This window comes from Cetorhinus maximus, chromosome 5, assembly GCF_964194155.1.
Source record: "Cetorhinus maximus chromosome 5, sCetMax3.hap1.1, whole genome shotgun sequence".
Classification (NCBI taxonomy): domain Eukaryota; kingdom Metazoa; phylum Chordata; class Chondrichthyes; order Lamniformes; family Cetorhinidae; genus Cetorhinus; species Cetorhinus maximus.
Genome location: NC_135883.1, coordinates 46,663,590 through 46,680,158, shown reverse-complemented (window position 1 = coordinate 46,680,158; position 16,569 = coordinate 46,663,590). Strand labels below are relative to the sequence as shown.

The 16,569-nt window shown below is 43.6% G+C and overlaps 1 protein-coding gene across 9 annotated transcripts in view; it reads right to left on the bottom strand.

Annotated features, from left to right (window-relative positions):
• Window positions 1-16,049, bottom strand: part of adgrb3 (adhesion G protein-coupled receptor B3) — a 990,062-nt gene extending 974,013 nt beyond the window's left edge. For 8 of the 9 annotated variants that reach the window (XM_078541844.1, XM_078541846.1, XM_078541847.1 and 5 more), the window contains exons 1-2: window positions 15,920-16,049; window positions 12,168-12,960 (exon numbers count right to left, since the gene is read on the bottom strand). In XM_078541844.1, coding sequence (XP_078397970.1) covers window positions 12,168-12,945 — 778 coding nt within the window. In that variant the 5' untranslated portion in view covers window positions 12,946-12,960; window positions 15,920-16,049. Of the gene's footprint in view, window positions 1-12,167; window positions 12,961-15,919 lie in introns of those variants that run through there. The other variant, XM_078541851.1, reaches the window with a different exon arrangement.
• Between the last annotated feature and the right edge of the window lie 520 nt (window positions 16,050-16,569).

The following is a 16,569-nucleotide window of genomic DNA, read 5'->3' as shown; positions in this document are numbered from 1 at the left end:
AGAAATGACTGAAGCGGGCAGAATGAGAGAATGAATGAACATGAATAAATATACTATCATTAACTCCTCAGCATTAACTGTGCAGATTGACCTAGTTACTTCACCCTCATGGAATCAGCAATTCTTATAAGCTAGCAAGCCCAAAAATGTCACCCACTCACAATACTTAACAGGAAATATCCCCAGAAAAATCATTAAAAATTAGCATAATAGATTTTAATGGTTGTCATAATTCTTTGTAACTTGAGTTTCTCAAATGATTTCTGATGGCAACACATTCTTTAAGGCAAGCTTTTAGCTAGAAACTTAGCTGAATGCGAAAGACATTGACCTTGTCTGAAATCAATAATATTCACATTTATATAACCACTATATGATAAATTTTCACAACTGTGGAACCACTTTATGGTGAAATTATGTTTTCCAGATAAAACGTTCACTGTATCTGGAGCAGTGCTGTATCAAAAAGTCAGCAGACTGAAAATTGATGAGCACGAGTTAAATGAATAAATATCTATTCCAGGCTACAGGCTACTCTCTGTAGAAAGGACAGCATTGGGAAAGGAGCGGGAGCAGCAACATTGAGAAAGGACACAATCACAACAGTGGAAAGCAGAGATTTAGGTAAGGGTGAATGGCCAGCAGAAACTATAAGGGTAGGATTACAGAAAAGAGTGGAGCATGCCAGTTGTCTCTAGACCCCAGATATTGCTGATGTGGTAGGGGGCTGTACAATTATGGCGATCAGGTAAGCATGTAGCACAGAGAAGGTGCTTATAATGAGAGATAATAAGAGCAAAATTGGGTAAGACCCGAATATTGGTGCAGGGATTGTGATGCACAGCAAACCCAGGCCAGTTCCTTCCAATGCAGGCAGCACCCAAATATTATGCTGCCTGATAATGTGAATGATAGAAGCATGCAGCCCAGCTCAAAGCCTGTTGCTGAGTGGCTGCACACCTCAGCGGGAGACCCAAGTTTGTGCAACCACTTTGTGTTAGCCTGCACTTCCTAAAGATTTCCTGTGCCTCTTAAAGGGGAGGTGCCCTCTGGCTGCAGCAGGTGCTGCACCCTAATGGCCTGTTCGATGATGTTTTGTGTGGCAGCATGTCTCTCGGTATATGCATGCTGGCCACATGTGGTTGGGTAGCCTAGTGGAGTCAGTGGTAAATGGATCAAATCCAGCTCCGCTGGGTGAAATATGTAATTTGTATGCCTGGCATCAAACTCCTGAAGCAATTACTCTATTTAGAATTCTCGAGGCTGGGGAAGAGTGTCTGACCTACAAGAAGAAGAAAAATGGCACAAGAAGGCAGACAATGTGCCCCTATGTTCTCCAAAGTATCATCGGATTTCTTGGTACAGGAGATAGACAGGAGGAGAAAGTTCCTCTTCTGTCAAGAGGCAGGAGGCCCTTCAGACCAATACTGGGAAGGAAGTGGGAGCAGGCAGCTGTGCAGGGCAATGCCAACTGTGTACTCCCAAGGACCTGGGTAGTACAGGATGAAGCTTAATAACCTGAGTGGTCAAGGTCAGTGAATGCATCTTCAAATGTCATAGCCTTACAACTGCACTACTGGCCTCAGACACTGCTTAATGCACCACACTCCCTTCACTCACCTACTAACAATCTCTAGTAAGCACGACTCATAACAAACGTTCATAACTTCAACTCACCCTCACACATTTAGCACTGCTGCAAGCCTCACACCTACATCTCACAGCTTGCACACACAACCAGTCATTCAACAATGGCAGCCACATTATCCAAACACATTGCACCAAAACACTGACACGCTTCCCTCTCCCTTCCAGGACAAGGTGGCACTTAGCCAGAGGCAGCAGTGGAGGACAAGCATGGCTCCATGTCCTCACCCCAAAGGAGCAGACAGTGTTCACCATCTTTCAAGCAACCGCAACAGAGGCTGTGGCCAGTGGTGGGACTAAAACCAATCGAAGATGAAGGTATCCTCATATCGAATCCTCTTTCTCACATCTCAATTCCCCGTTATCCCAAAATCCTTTCTGTCAGAAGCTGCAAATGGTGTTTCCATGCACAATTTCCTTTCCCCTCCTCCATCACTTCTCTGAACCCAAACCAACCCTTTACCTTTATCTTTTCAGATACCCTGGGGCTGTCACCTGGTCAGGCACTTGTGCAAGATTGTGAATTCCAAGAGGAACCATGACAAATTGTGACATGTGCCCTGGAGAATAATGCCAGGTGAATAATGAACCAGCCAATGGAACCCTTGCTTCAGCACCCTAACGGCCTGTTCGATGAAGTTTTGTGTGGCAGCATGTCTCTCTGTATATGCATGCTGGCCACATGTGATTGGGTAGCCTAGTGGAGTCAGTGGTAAATGGATCAAAACCAGTTCTGCTGCAATTTGTATGCCTGACACCAAACTCCTGAAGCAATTGCAGGACAAGCAATCAGAACTCGGTTGCAGCAGGAGACTCCCAGGAGGGCAATGGAAACCTTTTAGGGGTGTCCCCAAACCACCCCTGAAAAGCTCAAACATTTCCACCGACTCATGAGAGACCCTGGCTTGTGACCGACCGAAATAGAGAAGGTTCATTTGGGAAGGCATCAAACACCTTGAGAGACTTCATCGGGAAGGTGCAGAGGCAAAGTCGAGGAGTGGGAGGGAGCACACAAACCTCCCCTCAACCCAGCTACCCGACCGTCCAATCACCACTTGCCCCACATGTGACAGAGTCTCCACTGGATTTATCAGCCATCTCAGAACCCATCGAACCAGAGTTGAAGCAAGTCATCCTTGATCCTGAGAGACTGCCTAAAAAGAAGATTAGATATTCCTTGTCACCCAGAGAATCTGGTTTCATATAGTGGCTCAGATACTGAGGGAGCAGCAGACTGGCTTGATACCAGCCAGTCACTAGCATGGTGTGTTGAGCATGGTGGCACACCAACTGCACATTCAGCGAGTGGTAAACTTAGCAGATATAGTACATCTCTGCAGTTAGATGCATTGCCAACAAAACCATGTGTGTGCATTTGATGACACACTAATGGCCCACTATCAAAGCAAAGCTCCGTTCTCTGTGGCCACAATACACTCCTCTCTCCTGGCATAAAGAGCGTCAGTCACCTCTCTAATAGAGCAGTGAACGTTGAAGTTGTTGGAGGTGCCTGCACCAACCTGGGAGGATCTTGACAGGAAGAAATTCATTGCCACGGTCACTTTCACAGCCACTGACAGTGCCACCTTTGCCCTGCACTTAGTCTGCTTGCAAGAGTTGGCAGGTTTCAGTACGCGCCTCCTTAAATAAATGGAGATGGCACGCACACTGTTCCTGGCTTAGGTTGAGGTAGGAGAATTGCTCCCTGAAGACCCCACAGTGAATATGGCCTCCTGCTGAGAGCCATTCTCTCCCTCCTCCTCCTCTCTTTGTGAGCAATTTGACCTTGTCTGCACTGCCCTGTTCAATCTTCCTGTCACACTCCAGGTCATTGGGTGTGGTAACCAGAGCACCCATGACTGAGAACAAATGACCAGAACCCATAAAGTCAACACCATGGCCTTCATTACATGCAACATCACTCCCTGTCGATGTCATCAACATTGAACAACAGGAGAAAACTCACAGCACGTCTACAAACTAAGACAGAGCCAGAAGAAATCAACAAATCAAAGAAGTTGATGATCTCTCAGTGTTACATGCTAAGTGATACCAGGATCTGCCTACTCGCACAATTCTAGCACAAACACCTAACACCCACAATAAAACCTTCACCAAAATGGCATCAGGTATCAGAAATATGCTCATTTTTGAAATAATTCTTTCATGTGATGTGAGCATTACTGGCAAGGCCAGCATTCATTGCCCATCCCTGATTTTTCATGTGAAGGTAGTGCTTAGCCACCAACCTGAACCTTTCTATAGCAGTTTGGTACAACTGAGTGGCTTGCTAGGCCATCTCAGAGGACAGTTAAAAGTCAACATGTTGCTGTGGATCTGGAGTTACATGTAGGCCAGGCCGGTTAAGGACAGCAGATTACCTTTAAATGATGTGAACCAGATGGGTTTTTACAACAATTGATGATAGTTTCATGGTCACCATTACTGAAACTAGCTTTTAAATCCAGATTTTTAAAATTAATTAATTGAATTTAAATTTCACCAGCTGCCCTGGTGGGATTTGAACCCAAGTCCCCAGAGCATTAGCCTGGCCCCCACATTAATGGTCCAGTGGCATTAGCATTATACCACCATCTCCTCCATGTAACAAGGAAACCATTTTGATACCAAAATGACACCTATAGCACCAGAACAACAGGTGCTACAAACCCAAATTTTATGACTTATAATTTTCACATTCACAGAATAGCTGTAACAGTAAAGACAATTTCTTGCATGTCTGTGGGTTTCTAGATCAATATATTTTAGAACCAATAAGGGAACAAATATATACTTGATTTAGTGCTGTGCATTGAGCCAGAATTAGTAAAAAATTTGATTGTACTGGAACATCTTGGGAATTGTGCCCATGGTCTGATTGAGTTCGATATTAGGTTTGAAAGGGAGAAGGTTGAGTCACAAAGCATAGTTTTAAAGTTAACTAAGGCAGACTTTGAGAGGATGAAAAATTGATTGATCACAGTAAACTGAGCTGAACTGCTAATGAGCAAACCCACTGGCAAACAGTGGTAAGTATTCAAAGAACAATTGGTACAACATAAAGCCAGCAAATGTGCCTAAAAGGCAAAGACTTCACTTGCATTATTAAGGCAAGAAAAGATTTGGACAAATATAAGGAAAAGTGGAAATAGAAAGCAAACAAAAAAGGAGATAAGGAAATTCAAGGTGCAAAATGAAAATATGAAAAAACCTACACGCAGTCTCAAATCTTTTTATAAATATATTAGGAGAAAGTGGTGAAGCATAATGTAGATCCACAGATGCAGGCAATACTATAAGGGATAATATGGCAATAGCAGACTTGTTAAATGAGTAATTTGTATCCTTTTCACAGTAGTGGAAGGGAGAATAATATCAGCAATCCAAGGGGAAGTCAAGAGGAGAAGCTTAATGGGTTTAACGTGATTTTTTTTTAAAAAAAAGGTAATGGTGAAACTAGTGGGACTTAAGATGGCTGAATGTCCAGGACCTGATGGTTTCTGCCTCATAGCACTAAAAGATATATGGGGGGAAACTGCAGTTGCATGCGTCACGATTTCCAAAGCCATCAAGATTCAAGAATTGTTCATTAAATTGGAAAATTGCACATCTTTGTTGTTACTTAAGAAGGGAGAGGAAGAGGAAACCAGATAATTACAGTCCTGTTAGTTTGATATCAATTGTTGGGAAGTTACTGGAATCTATCAGCAGAGACAGAGTAAATGAATACTTAGACAAGTATCATCAGATCAAAGAGAGTCAGCATAGATTTTGAGATTATTTTACATGGAATATACAGCATAGAAACAGGGTGATGGATAGGCCACGTCTGACTGATTAAGTTTAATTTTTAATAGGAGATCACCAGTGAAGTGAATAGGTGAGGTGGTTGGTGGTTATATGGACTCCAGAATATATCTAGTAAAGAATTGTACAAGAGATCATTAGAAAAAAAATGAAAGCACACAGAACTGAAGGTAACATTGTATCATAGGCTGGTAATTGGGGTGAGGTGGAGACAGAGAGTAGTGTTGAAGAGAATGTTATCTTATTGGTGAGACATGATAAGTGGTATTCCCCAGGCATCTGTACGGGGGTCCTCAGATTTTCACCATATACATTAACTGCTTGGATGAAGGAATAGACCTATGTTTTCAGATGGCACTAAGTTAGGAGGCATAATATGTTACATAGACATTTTGTCAATGGTGAGAGACTAGCAGCTTTCAAAGAGCAAAGAGATTTAAATATCCTAATACACAAAATGCTAAAAGCAGGTGCACCAGTGTAAATGATAGTCAGAAAAGCTAATGGAATGTGGGCTTTTATCTCAAAGGGATTAGAACATCAATATGAGGAAGTAATGCTTCAGTTGTTAGACCCAATCTGGAGTACTGCAATTTGAGCAATGAACAGCATCAACAACAACAACTTATGTTTATATGGCACCTTTAGTGTAATTGAATGTTATAAGGTGCTTCCTAAGGAGCATTATAAAGCAAAATTAGACACTGAAAAAGATATAAAAACAAATACTATGGATGCCGGACGTCTGGAACAAAAACAGAAAATGATGAAAGGTCATTGACCTTAAACATTAACTTTGTTTTTCTCTCTGCGCATGCTGTCTGGCCTGCTGAATATTTCCAGTATTTTCTCTTTTTATTTCATATTTCCAGAATCTGCAAGATTTTGCTTTTGTAAGACAATACCCTGGAGCTGGTTTCACACCTCTTACCACAATGCAGCCCACAGTAAGGATACTAACCCGACTACCAAGTTTTGCTTCTGGTTTTCTTTTAAGTTGCATTAAAAAAACAATTTTCATTGGTGCAAAACTGATAGTATAACTGGTTTAGAAGAAAATTAGATGCAATTGAGGGAGCAGTAATCTCTAGATTACATTATTCCAATCGACACTATCAGTCTCAAGCTTTACTGTTGTAACAAGCCTACAGCTGAGTCCAGAATAAGCATGGACAACATGATTATAATTTATAACATTGTACATTAGACATCATCCATTGCTGCACACCATCCAAATCATGCAAGATTAGTGTTTGGATTTTGTGAAGATGATATATTAGAAATGCAATGGTTTTTAATACATGTAGCAAGCTAATAGGGATATTTTGCCTTTAATTATATCACATTAACTTCATTAGATGCACATTTCAATTTCTTCGTGGCACCATGTCATGTCACAATCTGACCATGCGAATCAATGGGAATCAACTACCATGAGCAGCCAACCTACACCACATAAACTAAATACAACATGGAGCATATTTCCACTAGAGTTTCCTGGTACTGTGTTAAGGCGTTAAACATTTACCATCTTTGGAGTGCAATTTCTTGCTTGTATACATGCATAGCTCCTTGTGAATGGAGTTCTGAACTTGTACATAAGTCCATGGGAGTGGACATGACATGTCCATGACATGGTACACACACAGGGCTTCTAGTGAATGGAGCTCTGTGCTTGTACATACAAAGGTCCTAGTGAATGGAGCTCTGTGTACACACACCAAGGTTCTAATGAATAGTGCTCTGTTTCCACACACACAGGTCCTAGCAAATTGAGCTCTCTGTACAGATAAAGAAATTCTAGCGAATGGAGCTCTGTGTACACACACACAGGTTCTAATGAATGGAGCTCTGTGTACACACACACAGGTTCTAATGAATGGAGCTCTGTGTACACACACAAAGGTTCTAATGAATGGTGCTATGTTTCCACACACAGAGGCCCTAGCAAATTGAGCTCTGTGCTTGTACACACACACATGCCCTAGCAAATGGAGCTCTGTGTACAGACAAAGAGATCCTAGCAAATGGAGCTCTGTGTACAGACAAAGAGATCCTAGTGAATGGACCTCTGTGCTTGTACACACACAGGTCGTAGCAAATAGAACTTCTGTGTACACACACACAGAGGTCCTAGTGAATGTAGCTCTGTGTACACACATACACAGAGGTCCTAACAAAAGTAGTTCTGTGTACACATACACAGGTTGTTGTGAATGGAGCTCTGTATGCACACAGAGGTACTAGCAAAGTGAGCTCATGCTTGTACACACACACACACACACACACACACACAGGTCCTAGTGAATGGAGTCCTGTGTACACACACAGGTCCTAGTGAATGGAGCCCTGTGTACACACAGGGGTCCTAGTGAATGGAGCTCTGTGTTCACACAGGGGTCCTAGTGAATAGAGCGCTGTGTACACACAGGGGTCCTAGTGAATGGAGCTCTGTGTACACAAGGGGTCCTAGTGAATAGAGCGCTGTGTACACAAGGGGTCCTAGTGAATAGAGCGCTGTGTACACAAGGGGTCCTAGTGAATAGAGCTCTGTGCTTGTACACACACAAGTCCTCATTGATGGGCACAGTTGCTATTTGCACTTCATATCCTACATGATAACTTTATCCTTAGTCTCTTATTACAGACGTTCTGTAGTTTCCTATAGAAAGAAAAATCCTTACCATCCCACATATACAAAACCATTTTCTCTATCAATTCTAGCTACAACTGAAACTATTTTAAAAACTGAGGCAATATATAATTTAAAATATTGTTTGTAGGTGCAAATTGCAAAGAAACAAAGAGCAGCAAATTATTCTCTCGAGATAATTTATAAACACAATAATTTCACAATATATGTCCATTATCTATCATCCGCCTATCTGGCTGTCATTCTGTGATTAAAATATCATTCAGGCACAGCTGCCAGGATTATTGTTTTGGATCCCGTGCGAAGGATTCTTTTCTGTATCAGATTTGCGTGGAGATGGGGTTCAGTGAGGTGACTGTGAACAAAAAATGGGGGCGCTCACATCACGCGGAAAATCTTCAGGGCATCTGAGTTGGGAATATCAGGGACGCGTTTACTGCCGTGTGCGGCTCTGTTCTTCGAACATTCTGTAGAGGGCGCAGATGTGACACGAATCTTGGAGTGGTGAGAGAATCCGAATCGCTTGTGGTGTACTGTCCTTTGCTTGGCGTGATGCTGGCAGCAAGCAGTGACAGGTAGATGGATAGATAAATGAATTTCTACACAAGACCGGGAAATTTGGAAACGCTGAGCTCCATCAGAGGAAACAGCCTGCACTAAAGATTATTAAACAGGGTAGCAGCAACCCTGTGTAAATACTGTGAGCCGGAATCCAACGGGCATTTAAATAGCGAGTTGGCTTTAGGAGGAGGAACTTGCCAGTTTTAAAAATAACCTTATGCGGGGAGGCGCTGTCTCATGGTGACACTAAGAAAATGATAATCGTCCATAGGTACCCCTGTGTGTGCATCAACGTGAGCTCCTTATACAATCACAGAATCCTATAGGTCTGAAAGAGACCATTCAGCCCATCGTGCGTGTGCCGACGCTTTGAAAGATCTATCCAATTAGCCCCACCACCCTCTTCCATCCACTCCTCCCAACTATTTCCTCAAAATCCTGCAAATTTTCTCCTCTACCACTATTTATCCAATTTCCTCTGGCAAGTTGCTCTTGAATCTGAGTCCTTTTCAGATATACTGCATTCCAGGTCAGAACAAATTCTCCTCTCTCTCTCTCTTCTCCCCATCAAACACCAACGCTCCAATTTTTACCAACCATTCACCCTGAAACCACCAACTAAGTCTGAACTGTTCTTTCAAAAGAAGGAAAAGGCGAATCCATATTATAGAACAAGCAATATTCTGCGGGATGACGCTGGTGATAGAGGGCAAGAGAAGTGTTTTAGTCAGTGTTACTGCAGGTTTTTCATTGTGACGGAAACTCGAAAATTAAGCGTTAACACCCTTGAAAGTGACAAAAAATCAAGTTGAGTTGTGAAGGGTTTTGGAGAGCGAGCAGAATTAAAAAAAAAACACTGGTTTTATTAGTCCTGCTGTGCCCCATCATGGATTGTTTTTACAGCATAGAAGAATGCCATTCGGCCCATTGTGGTGTGCTGTCTCTTTCGAAAGATCTATCCAATTATTCCCCAGCATGCTTCCTCCATAGCTCTGTAATTTTCCCCCATTTAAGAATGAAGCTAAACTCCAAAACTTAACCCTTTTTTGGCTTCAATGCCCTAACCACCCCATCCCCCTCTCCCCCCTCTCCCCTTATCAAATTTCGGGCAGTTCATTCTTCTCAGCATTGAAGCTGGCTAGGCCATTTCAGAGGGAGGGCAGAAAAGAGTCAGCCATATTGGTTTGGGTCTGGAGTCACATATAGGTCAGACCAGGTAAGCAATAGCTATTATTATTGACTACTTTTCAATTTCAGGTTTTAGTAATTGAATTCAAATTCCATCCGCTGCTGTAGCGGGATTTGAACCACTCGGTCTACCGAGGTTACTAGCCCAGTGACCTTGCCACTAAGCCACCAATTCCCCTATGTTTGCTCACTCTGTCAGCTGGGGTGTTCTGCTTGTGGAACCTGGGGCTTTTTTGAAAGGAAATTAATCGAGAGAGGAGCAAAACGAGCAGAAACTAGCCTTTTTTTTATTAAGTCAAGGTCGCTAAGAGATGGACAACATCCAAATTGGCGCCGAACATTAGTTTTGTTGTTATTGTTGCAACGAGTAGTATGTCTTCTCAATGTCATGAGACGATTAGAGGGCGACTCCCATTTACCGGAGGATGTTATTAACAGTAATACGGTAACAATAGACATCACTGCTCAGAGAATCATTAGAAATCAGACTATCAGGCTATGAGCTAGCCTTTCAGAGGTTGCACTCCACTGCTCTCTGCCCCATATGTTATGACAGCCATCAAACCATACATTATAAGCTTAGAATCGAGTTAACAGCTACTTCTAGAAGTAGGACGTGCTATTTTGCTTTTCTTTTTCACCTCGGGCCAACATTGTAATTTGGCACATTTTTTTTAAAAACACCCTTTATTTTCGGAAAGTTTATTTTTTTAAGATAGGAGCTATTTCAGCTGTCAGCCCAACACTTTACAAGTCTCTTGTCAGCAGCTCAGACACACACCCCGTGGGCTGAAATTTCCACAATTCTAATGGTAGCACGGAGGAGTTCATCTTTGCTGTTTGTGACTGTTTACACTACTGTCCTATCACTGGCTCAGAGATCCATCCCGCTCCGCCGCCGTAATTTGACGGAGTTTCCACCACAATTTTTTCCTCCAAATTTCGCCTGCCGCGATTGATATGTAACGAATATAGTCAGCAAACAAGTTAGCAATCTTCAATGGTGATCGGGTTGGTCGGGCTGTAATGTGCAAGGTGGCAACACAGACAAACTGACTCTAATCTCCAAATGGAATATACTGCAATGGATAATGTAATTGTGAACAATGGCTGGTTACTAATACTAGAGAAGTGAATTACTCCTGGCTCATAACCTTGCACAATTCTGCATTGTGTGTGTCTTCTGGGATATTCCCAAAGCAGAGGAACCTTATTTTTTTACTGTCAGGTTGATTGTTGATGTTTCTGAACGTTTACTAGGTAACGTTACAACATATCTACACAAATAAATGCCGGGCTAAGAATGAGTTAGAAATATGGTATTCATCCTTGAGCTTAATTCCAAGTGCTGACGTAGGTGACGAGGCTTGTTTGGTCTCTGATCCTGGGAATGGTCGTAAGGGGATGAAGCAGTACAGGGAGTGAACCTCCTCCCTCTCAAACAATTTCACCTCTGAAGCCTTATTTGTACTAATGATTGAATATGTAAATATTTATGCATCTTAATAGTTCAGCAATCCCTTCCACAAGGACAACTTGCAATTGTACAGACCACAATACAAACTTGAGAACTGCATCGAATGCCCACCGTCCTTACTAAGAGGCGTATTCTCAAATTTAAATTCTTTCCACCCCACTGCTCACCGCCCTAGTCACTGCGCTTCTTCTATCTGACAAGTTTAACGTGAGCAATATTGTGTTTTTTTAAAGCTCCCCCCCCCCCCCCCCCCCCACCCCTCAATCTTTGGAGGCCTCGGAGAATCGTTTGGGATTTCTGGATTTCTGTAATGTAAATGAACCCGTACAGCCCAAGAGACAAATGAGATGCGAGAGACCAACAAAATGACCTCACAAGTCTCCTTATAAAAGCTACAGACAAGTTTAGGAAACCAAACTTGCATTTTCATCTCAGGATATGCCTGGCAATCGAGCAACGAACAGTCACCATATCCTTGTGGGATATTCCAAATCTGATCAACATTCCTAACCCCACATAGATCAAATATAATGTGACCTTACATAGTGCTAACTCTAATATCATATATACATACATTTTTTTTATAAATACAGTAATTAGACACAATGTGACTTTATATAGTGTTAACTTTAATAACGCATATATACATTATTTGTATATATACAGTAATTAGACACAATGTGACGATATAGTGCTAACTCTAATAAAACATATATACATTATTTGTATATGTACAGTAATTATAGTGGCAAGTAATTTACACCAATGATGTTTTTATGATTGGCTCCTGGAAGCTGTTTTTTAAATGCACTGAGGTAATGTAAAGACACCTACCTTTCCTGGTTGTGCGCTTGCCCTCGGTGAGGTTGCATGTGTGAGTGGTGTGGAGGCGGGCAGAGAGGCAGCCCTCGGTGTCTGCATTGAGAGGTAGAACCATGTCGAGTCCATCCACGCCCGTCATCACATCCTGCTGGCAATTGCACTTGGCGTCCAGCACCCCGCAGGAGCCGGCTGCCTCCGACCCTCCCTTGGCGCTTCCTCGGTCCCCGGCTCTTCCAACTTGGCCCCCGGCTCTCAGACAGCTCTCTAACCAGCCGCACAGCACCTGGCAGCCGAACTCGCTGGGGCTCACCTTGTTCAGCACCAGAAACTCGAAAGCCGGCCGGCCACTCGGCCCTCTGCCGCGGGGCTGTCCCGCCGGCCAGCCGGGCTGGACCAGGCGGCGTAGCTGGATGAAATTCTTGCCAAATTCCAAAAACACAAACATACTCCTCGCCTGGCACAAGTGGACAACGGATTTGGCGTTGGTCAGTAGGTCCCGTATCTTCTCAGGCGAATAGTGATCGAATTGGTAAGCCCATAGGGAGAAGTTGGAGCACACCTGGTCCCTTTTGGAATATTTCAGGTAGATGGTGTATTTGGTCGGATCCGGGTTTTCCAAGGTCCACGTGCAATTGGTGAAGTTTTGGGGAAATAACTCATTGAGCGAATACGATCCGTAGATGACTCCCTTCACAAAGCTAGAGCACAGGTCCTCGGCAGTGTTAAATCCAACCATGGCCAGAAGATGGATTGCAAACATATAAGTCATCAGGTCACCAAGGGCCCTCATCCTATGTCATTTGGCCTGGAGAGAGAGAGAGAGAGAGGAGGGGGGTGGGGGGTGGGGGCGGTGGGAGAGATGAAAATACAAGTAACACTCAGGATTGTAGACAATACAATAAGGCGCCCCCTCACAGCGACCGCCGGTGCTTGCGGAATCTCCGAGAAGACTTCGCCATTCAATAGAGTGGGGATATCATCTGAAACGGAGGGCTTGAATTTGAGCTAAGCATCTGGCTGGATGGCTGACAACACACCGCCGCCACGCGGATATCATCCCAATATCTGTGCTAAGAGATATAGAGAGAGGAAAGCGAGAGCCAATATCGCTCCATCACCCTCTATAGACTAGTTTGGCTTCAAAATATCTGAAGAGTGGCAATCCGTTATCAAATTTCACACGAAAAAGCACGAACGCACGAGTAACATCAGAGGGGAGACTCGGAAAGGGAAGCGGGCATATACTGTTAGAAATACAGGAATCAGTGCAGGCTGGTCAATAACCATATTTAATGAAGCGGTTTTTTTTAACTGTAATCATTGTATGGATTGTCTGGTCTGGTTTTACAGCCAGGCTGACTATTTAACATTCATTTTAAGGTTGAAGATGGGATTGTTGACTGCAGTCTTCAGGCAGAGGGTGTATATCGGAGCAAATCTCGCTCTCTTGTTTGTCACTAGGATTGCAAAAGGTAGTTCAGCTAAAATAACACTTAATTTTCCAGATGCCAAGCACCCCCTGCCTCCCAGACAAAAAAGAAAAAGATTTTTAAAGGGCTTCCGCCTTGGATAATGCAGCCAGGAACGATGAGATATTTGTTAGTATGACTTGTTTCTTTTGAGTTACTTACTGCATTGAGCTGCTAAACCCGCAGTAAGGAAAACACACAGCGTGCTATACAATAAGGCATTCCCGGATCCAAAATTCAGGATAAGGAAAGGTGCCTCCAATTGCAACCACGAGCTCCTTCCTACCAGCTGATCCTCCTTCTGATTTGTGTATTTTATAATTGTTTTTGTTAAATTACCTTTAAAAAAATCCGAATCAGGTGCTCTATAATGTGATGTTTTAAAACATTATGCATTCGTATTGCTCCTTTCCGCCTCCGCTGTTTAAAATATTCCCATCACGTCCGCATTATTTTAAAGGTATTACCGTGCCGCTGTTCCCAAGATAAAGCTGGACGGTGCAAACGGAGAACCGAGGTACAAGGACCCTAATATGCAAAAATAGGCTGTGTATGCGAGCAAGTTAAACAAATCAATCCATATTACAATTCCCACAACTTAGCATGGAGGTCTGCCGAGTTAAGAACCCTTTCGCACGGTTTACCTTGCACGGTCTGCACACAGTCCACCAGATAAATCTTCCTGTTTAAAGTTTACCTCCCCCGCCCCCCAACCCCGGGCGCCTTTTGGCAATTCCCAGGTTGCAAGAGCACTTTGTAATGCGTGAACACAAAGTTTATGTTTTCCCCCTTTTTCTAAGTCTTTGCATTGACACTTCACGTCATCCGGCGGGACCCACAAGGTGTAAACAATGCGCATTTTGTTGAATATGGAAGCAAGCTTGGGAGACCCTGGGCATTCTACCCGAACTGATGGCCGGATTGAGGACAATGATAACATGTCCTAAGATTAGGTTGGATCATTGTAGCTAAACAAAAGGCACGTTTGCTGGGAGAAGCCTGCGAGTCTCTCTACGTGGCGAATATCCTTCAAGAAAACATCTCCCAAGATTGTCACCAATAATATTCTTTGAAAGTCACCTAAATTAACAGCTCATCTGTCAATTAAACCTGACAATATTGATTGAATCGCAACAATTTTGACTGCAAACTGAACTGAAACGAGAGGAGGCGGCGGCTTTTTGGGATGTATCTGGAGTTTTAAAGCTCGCGTCTACGAATTCAATTTTAACACTTCAGGATTTCATAAATCTGCAGATATTGCTGCAAATCCCCGCGAGCTGGCTTGTCTCTGCCGGTTCATATTAACCCTAAACTGACTGGCAGAAGTTCCAATGCGTCTGATTAAAATGATGCCTCACAAAATCGGAGGCTTGTTTGTGAAGGACACCAGTGGTGAATGCGCTTCCCGGTCTCCAGGTAACTGGGGACCTTGCTACACGCAGCACTTTTTAGCGCCCAAAGGTGCAGGCAGATCTGATGCAGAGCTACCCCCCCCCCCCCCCCCCCCCCACCACCACCACCTTGTGTGAGGCTCTTTAAACCATAGTGAAATGCCAACGAGCGGAGACTGTCACACCATTCACACCCTCACTCCCTCCAGCTAAACCGGAGCACAGGTTGCAAACCGGGCACCTCAAATCCACAAAATTATCCCCAACCTTTTATTGTTTCACTTTTCCCACGGCATTAAACTAAAAACAGGTGTTCTTTTTAAAAATGAATATCTTCCCAGCGTTGAGCGGACCTGCACATATTACCCAACTGTTGCAAAAAGCATGTCGCTCAGCTCAGTGGACACGCCAGACTTGCACCTATCTCTCTATATATGGGTATATATTTGAAGCAAAAGTCGCCAGTGAAAGACATTCATATAAGTTTATGTCCTAACAAAAAAAAACAGCCGTGGCGTCCATCGTGTTAAACATAGACGGCGCCATAACACCGCTCTCTGCACAAGTTATGCTGGATGCTGAGACGCTCACACTGGCTCATTTCCATCTCAACTTCCTCGGCACACACATTCCTGTCCTAGCATTTCCCAGTCCGCCATCCCGCGCAGAACAACTCACTTGTTTAAGTCTGCGCGGATTCAATGTCCAGATAATTTTTTTTTTGTATAAATAACAAGTTCGTTCTATATAACCCAGAAGCGGTGACTGAGCCGGCCAGACTAGAATAAGAGAATTAAAGCCGATCCTTCTCGGCAGCTTCTCTCTCTCTCTCCCTCTCTATTTACTAACTAGTCCTGAGCTGCCGCCAAAGATGTACAAAGAATACATAAGGTGTCCTTACCTTACAACCGGAAAACTGTGCCTATTTCTTTGCGATACTAACACACATGTCCAGTGTTGAATGGGAAGCTCTCCATTTATCGGATCTAACTCTTCCCATTTTAGCTGCGAGTGCAACCACCAATTCGAACCGATTCTTCAGAAAGCCATTAAACTCCAGAATGCATGTTTGCATTTGTATTGGGGGTTCTCTCTCTCTCTCTCTCTCGCTAGCTCGCTTGCCCCTGCAAGAACCGTGAAAGACCCAGCCGGATGGAGTACGAGAGTTTTTTTCTTGAGAAGCAGGGTATATTGAGAGGCAGGATAAATCACACACATCAGATTGAAAAATCAAACAAAAAAGGAAAGAGGTGGGGGGGGAGGTTTCGTGGGAAGAGAAGAGTCTGTTGAGATAAGGCTTGCTGCAGAAATAGATTCAGATCACTGGCGGACTCTCCGGAGATGTCATGGAGGAGAAGAGAATCCTGGGCTGATGATGGAGGTAGGAGGGGGGCGGGCTTGGTGGGGGAGGGGGGATGTTAAGAGTGGTCGAGACTGGTACAGTATAGCGAGAGAACGAAAGGAGCCTCTGGCTTCAGGATGCGGCTGCGTTTTGCGCGTCACCCTGGCCGGGATCAGGCAACGTATTAACGTTAGCGAGCGCCTCTCTGA